The sequence below is a fragment of the Macadamia integrifolia genome, chromosome 14, assembly GCF_013358625.1.
Source record: "Macadamia integrifolia cultivar HAES 741 chromosome 14, SCU_Mint_v3, whole genome shotgun sequence".
NCBI lineage: Eukaryota > Viridiplantae > Streptophyta > Magnoliopsida > Proteales > Proteaceae > Macadamia > Macadamia integrifolia.
In genome coordinates this window covers 30,517,990-30,523,989 of record NC_056570.1, presented here as the reverse complement: position 1 = coordinate 30,523,989, position 6,000 = coordinate 30,517,990, and the positions used below count along the sequence as shown (strand labels likewise).

Here is a 6,000-nt window from a genome sequence, read left to right as displayed (position 1 = left end):
CCCCCCCCCCCCCCCTTTTTCTTTCCTCCCCCTCATATATTCTTCTCTCTTGGTAATGAATTAATTTATTCATCCAAAAAAAAAAAGGGGGATTACAAGCTTATATAAAGAAAAAAAGAAAAGAATCCTACAAATAGGAACTGTCTCTTATTAGAAAACTAACTCAACAAGGAAAGAAACTCAAAATATGAAACTATCTCCTACTATCCAACTCTATCTAAAACTCATAATTAAAAATTACAAAAAATCCCAAAAATATAATTTAATAAAATCCTAAAATATCCTACAAGGCCAAATCCCAATTTTGGTCTGGTTCTTGGTCTGGACAGCCTAACTGCTTAAGTTGGTTCAGCCATGAATCTGCCACATATTCACTGTTCATTAAACCATACCTAGGGGAGACTGTTCAAATACAAAGTGCCATGTACTGTTTATTGGATTAAGCACATTAGCTTCCCACTATATTTGTTCTTCTGTTCTTCGAATCAAGAAAAAAGGAGTCCCTATTAAAGGTTTACAGAATGCTGCAAGAGAGACAAAACACTTGAATAGCATATACTAATGCAGTTCTATCACCATAGACTTATTTATGTGAAATTTTTAAGTGTTGCAAAATTTGCTGCATTATCTCTGTAGTTTCTCATAAAGATTTGGATGGAGACCTTCTAAAATGTTACTACAATAATACCATTACAACTACAATGTTACAAATGATGCTTAGAATTTTACAGTTTGGCGAGGATATACTATATCCTCACATGTTTTTAGTACTTATTTCTTCTTTTCTTCTGGGACAAAGTTGCCAGCCATGTGCTTTCTTGGTGCCTGAAGCTTTAATGTCATTGGTAGGCCATTGGAGGCCTGTGTGTCTAATTTGAGGTTTTCATCTTTAAAAACAGAAATCAACATTCCTTTACAGAGTATTTGATGTCTAAAGCTTTCAGAGAAGTAGCAAACCTGAATAGATGAAGTCCTTGCCACTGTAGCTAAAGCCATGCTTCACAAGTGTTTCACTGTCAAAACACAAATGAATAAAAAGTGTCAAGCATATCGTTAATGAAGAATAACTTCGGATGTTTACTAGGGAAGAAGGAACAGAGTACCTTATGGTTTCAACTCTATCTGCATGGCCACTAGGTTCACCAAAGGCACTGCCATAATGGAATCTACCACTTGAAACCCCGGCTTTGCCACCAAGAAGCTCTATCATCTTGCCTATTGTCATTCGACTGGTAATCAAAAGAAAAATATGAACATAGTAATGGAAAATTTCATATATTGGAAACGTCATGACCTCTTATCCATTACTACTTTGAAGGTGACATTTGCAGATCAAAGATGCTTTGATCAAAGCAATGTAAATATGAAAAACCGATTAAGTGTCAAGAATTTCAGGCATAGGATAGCCCAAACTAACAGATAAAACTAGAACAGCTGCCTCTCATTCCACTGCTAACTTTTCCAAGGTCTAAAAGGCCAGGTAATGAATTTAACTAAGCTATGAACATATTTCCACACAGATATCCTCATAAACCGTTCAGGTAATGATTTAGAAAAAGATATTAAATTATTACCACACAGATATCCCCATAAAACATTCGTGGGCTGAATTTTCCGCAGATGTTCCTTGTTTGGATTGCCAATGCAGATCAGCCTCAATACAGGCCCAAGTTAACTCTAGCCATGATCGGCCAGCATCAGTTAGGGGATCAACCAGGATTGGCTGACTCAGTCTGGATTAGATTGAATTGTGATGAATAGTAATTGACCCAAGTCTTGGTACCAACTCCAGAATCTAGCAGGCAGGAGAAGAGAAGAAAGATTGATAGGAAGTATGGGATCAATACCAGCCATTGTGGGCTACTGTTACAACTAAGACGAAGAAGAAATCGAAGGAGAGGAAGAGAATCACGCAGGGGAAGAGAAAAGAAGAAGAAGAAGGCCACCAACCACACCACCACACTCACAACCATGAGATTTCAAACTCAACTTTTCATTCTATTCAATTCTGTCCAATGAATCGAGTTACAAGAATATTTAAAGAAAAATAAAGATTCCTACCAACAAGCTAGGAAACTAAGCAACTACAAAACTTGAAATAGGACTCCTACGTATCTACTCTATCTAAAACTTCCAATAATAATATTATAAGAATTTAAAATAAATTCCTAGTATCCTACGGAACCACTACCAAACTTGGATCAGGTTCTCAGTCGGGGGTCTCAAACAGGTTTGGTCAGGTCCAAGGGAGTGCTCCTACACCATCTAGTTATTTAGATCATTTGAACCATTGTAAACTGTTCATTGGAGATAGCATATGCTTTCAAAGAAAACCACACAAATTTTCCACTGATCACATTACACAAACACTCGAACATAACTTGATGGCATTATGGCTTCCCCCCCCCCCCCCTTCTTTCGTTGTCCCTAGTTTGTGATGTTTAGTCTTTGATTCTTTTGCTAATGTCCCCTGGGTTGCCTTTTCCTTGTTGGCTTAAGCCTTCCCTTCCCTCCCCACTCTTTTGCTAATGTCCCCTGGGTTGCCTTGTCCTTGTCTTTTCCCTTGTATATTGTTCTCCTCTTGGCAATGAATTATTTATTCATCCAAAAAAAAAAAACACTCGAACATAATACCATACAGATCAATATGAAAAGTAGAAGCGAAATTTTACCTTGGGAATCCATGAGGATTCATAATCAAATCCGGGCATATTCCTCGTTCAGAAAATGGAAAGTCTTCTTGTTGAACAATCGTGCCACAAACACCCTTCTGCCCATGTCGGCTGCTAAATTTATCACCGACCTGGAATAAAAACATGAATACAAAAGGTGGCGAATGAAAAGTATTCCCAAGATGAAAGTGAAGTAGTAATTTGCTGACAGAATAATAATTACCTCCGGTCTCCGAGTTTGACGGATTAAGAATTTTATACAGAGATTATTATCCTTGTCTGAGGAAAGTGACACTCTATCAATTACAGTTGTCTCCCCTGGAGTACCTTTATATGTTTGCCTAGTGGACTTGTACGCACTGAAATTTCCATAGATGATAAGCTACACAGATAATGACTGAAAAGAATCTGCACCAGAAAAGAAATTACACACCTATCTGCTAATCCAGTAGGAGACGCAACAGAGGTTGTTGTAATGATAGGGGACTCCTTGTTGATATAGACGTCATGAGCTCTAATTATTTCCCCAGGAGCAGCGAGCCCATCATCATCAAGTATCTGTACACATAAAAGCTTGTATTAGACAACTATGGTAACAACAGAAGCATCTTTAGCTAAACTGACCACTGCTAAAGACCGTAAGGAAAGAGGATGCATGCAAAGACAGAAACCAGTGTTGGATGCTATAGGAGTATTTAGAGATCAAATAGGAAATATATTACTCCATATTCTATGATCAGTTGTACATGTCAACTCTACACAGCTGAAATTAAAGCAAATATCCACTGTCTATCCAAATATGCAACAAGACAATGGGCACACATCTTGTGGTGGAGGCTGGAGGGTAGCTCAGCTCTGGTAATAAAAATAGCTATCTGACAACATATATTCTCCTTGGAGGTTGACACATCTGTTCAGAAGAGCAATAGCTCCCCAATGAAACATGGAAGCATCTGATCGTCATGTAAGCTAAGAACCACCAATTTCTTAGCAAATGAACTACCCAAGACATAGGTCATAGGGCCTAATATCCAATTGTATTATGTTAGGTAAATTTGACTACAGAGGGTCAGCAGGTAGGTGGGTTTTTGTCGGATATATCCCCATACATATGTCTATACTTCTTAATTCAGCAGCTTTTTGTCCAAAAGCCAATATATTTTTCTATTCTATCAAAAAATAAATAAATAAATAAGGGGGAAAAAATGGCTGTGTTGTTGCTCATAAAAGAAATACCAGCAGAGAGACAAACCTTTTCTGTACATTCCTGTGTAGTTCAAAAAACATTCTGACAAAGAAACCATGATAAAAGATATGCATAAAATTGCCAAATCATTGAAAAATGATAATTCACTTCTTTAACGAGTAGCATGAGATAGACAATAAGAGTTAGAACATAGTGATCAAGGTGTTGCCAAGTGCTGCATAGGCAACAAGACACCTTGGGATGACCAAGGCAGGCCTTTCCCACCTAGGCCCCCGAACCCTTTCCTGTAATTAAAAAAAAAAGGGGGGGGGGGGCAATAAAGACGACGAAAACATGACTGAAACTGGTATACATACCTGTGATGGGACATTTGTCCAATATAGAGCTTATCTTCGGCGCCAGGCCACCACCATGGGGGGTTGCCTTGGCTCCATGACAACTATCAGTAAAGATGCTGGTTACAAACAAATGAAAAAATGGGTGGGAACTCAACAATCTGTTCCACAACAGCCTATAGGTTGTAGGCATCAGTGCCATAGAAAACATATCAAAGTGGCACAATTGATTGGATAATACAATTGCCGATAACAGAGCCCACCACTAACACAAAAGTCATTAAAAATCAGTGTACAGCACCATTGGAAAATCCTTTGTACTATTAAAAAGAAGAGTTTGTCATATCAAGACTTCTTGAACCATCATAACAAACGCTTAATTGCAAGTTTGACCTTTATAGTTTATGGAAGCTTCGAAATCCTAACATAAATAAACATTTAGAGCCTACCACCATAACCACCTGAATAGTTAATAATATTAATTGAATATATACCATAACTAATTAAAGGTTGACACAATCCATAAGGACAATGAGGTGGGCAATATGATCCATGCATGTATGGTTGCATCAAAACCCTTAAGACGCTTGATGGGATTGTGAGGACCAACAAAACTACGAAGGCACGCAGTCCAACTGTCAAGTCGATATTCAGTCCAGAATATTGAAATTATCACCAGCTTTCTCCAATCTCCATCTCATGGTGAAAGTTTGAATATAACTAGTTAGCAAAGGTTCTAGTCCCGTTTCCGTGCTTAGAATTCATTAGTCAAAATGTCCGGTAAATTTTTATTATTAATCTTGGGTTTTGTGTTGAGTTGCATGGTCAAGACTTCGGTTTTGAGCAATGGATTCTACGAGGCTCGAATCTGAGATGTTTTGCGAAACACAAAAATTTTGGTTGAAGCCACAAAGGTTTCGGTTGCAAGTTTCAGTGGAAGGTTTTGAGGCCCAATTGGCCAAATCAAGTCCCGAAACTTCTACAAAACCCTATTTTAGGCCCTCTAAACATAGTGGTACCCTAAGATTTACAAGCCAATAAAAAAAAAATGGTAGTTTCACTTAGACCCTGGTCTGGTAGTATACGTTGTACGATGTTGTATACATTCTCTAATATGGCCTATTCCACACAAAGTTTAGTACTAGAACACACCTAATTCAATTAAAACAACCTTAAAAAGTAAAACATTTCATAATTATAAAATGTCATACATCAAAGGTAAATAAGACTTGACCAAGGTAAAAATTAAACTAACTACGGTCACCTCAACATTTCTCTACTGGCCAAAGACTTGTTCCACACTAGTAAAAAAATTCACAAATATCACAGTTTTTCCAAGGTTTCTCGTCAAAAATAGTGAAACCAACAAAATGAGTCGAAATTTTAACCCATTTTAGTCTGAAATATGCCATTTATTTTAAAGTTGAAGTATCATTTAAGTCAGAATTTCTCTGAAAGGATAATATCGTTGAAATTTCAGCACCAAAATCTTGTATTCTTTTAGTATCACACTATATTTTGTTTCGACAAAAGTACGAAACCAAAACATTTCACGAAATTTCGTGGGATTTTGAACCATATTTGTCATTTAAAAAATCCAATACTCATTTGCTTCCTCACATTTGAAGCGACAATAACATTTTTGGTGTATGCAGATTTTTTTTTTTTTTTGTAATATAGTAACAAAATTTTATCGAGTAAAGTATCAAATTGTGTGGATCAAGAAAGTACAGTTTATGCATCCCTTTTGGTTTTCTAAAATGAATGGAATATTTTTTATTTTTTC

General features: G+C 36.9%; 1 protein-coding gene across 4 annotated transcripts in view; it reads right to left on the bottom strand.

Moving 5' to 3' along the window:
• LOC122061948 (DNA-directed RNA polymerase III subunit 2) overlaps positions 1-6,000 on the bottom strand; it is a 103,685-nt gene that overhangs the window by 40,100 nt on the left and 57,585 nt on the right. For 2 of the 4 annotated variants that reach the window (XR_006134758.1, XM_042625540.1), the window contains exons 30-34: positions 3,106-3,230; positions 2,896-3,031; positions 2,673-2,803; positions 1,104-1,229; positions 958-1,013 (exon numbers count right to left, since the gene is read on the bottom strand). Coding sequence is in view for 1 of the 4 variants with exons in the window: in XM_042625540.1 (XP_042481474.1) it covers positions 958-1,013; positions 1,104-1,229; positions 2,673-2,803; positions 2,896-3,031; positions 3,106-3,230 (574 nt within the window). In the remaining 3 variants the exon portion in view is untranslated. The remainder of the gene's footprint in view (positions 1-957; positions 1,014-1,103; positions 1,230-2,672; positions 2,804-2,895; positions 3,032-3,105; positions 3,231-6,000) is intronic. The other 2 variants (XR_006134759.1, XR_006134760.1) reach the window with 1 other exon arrangement.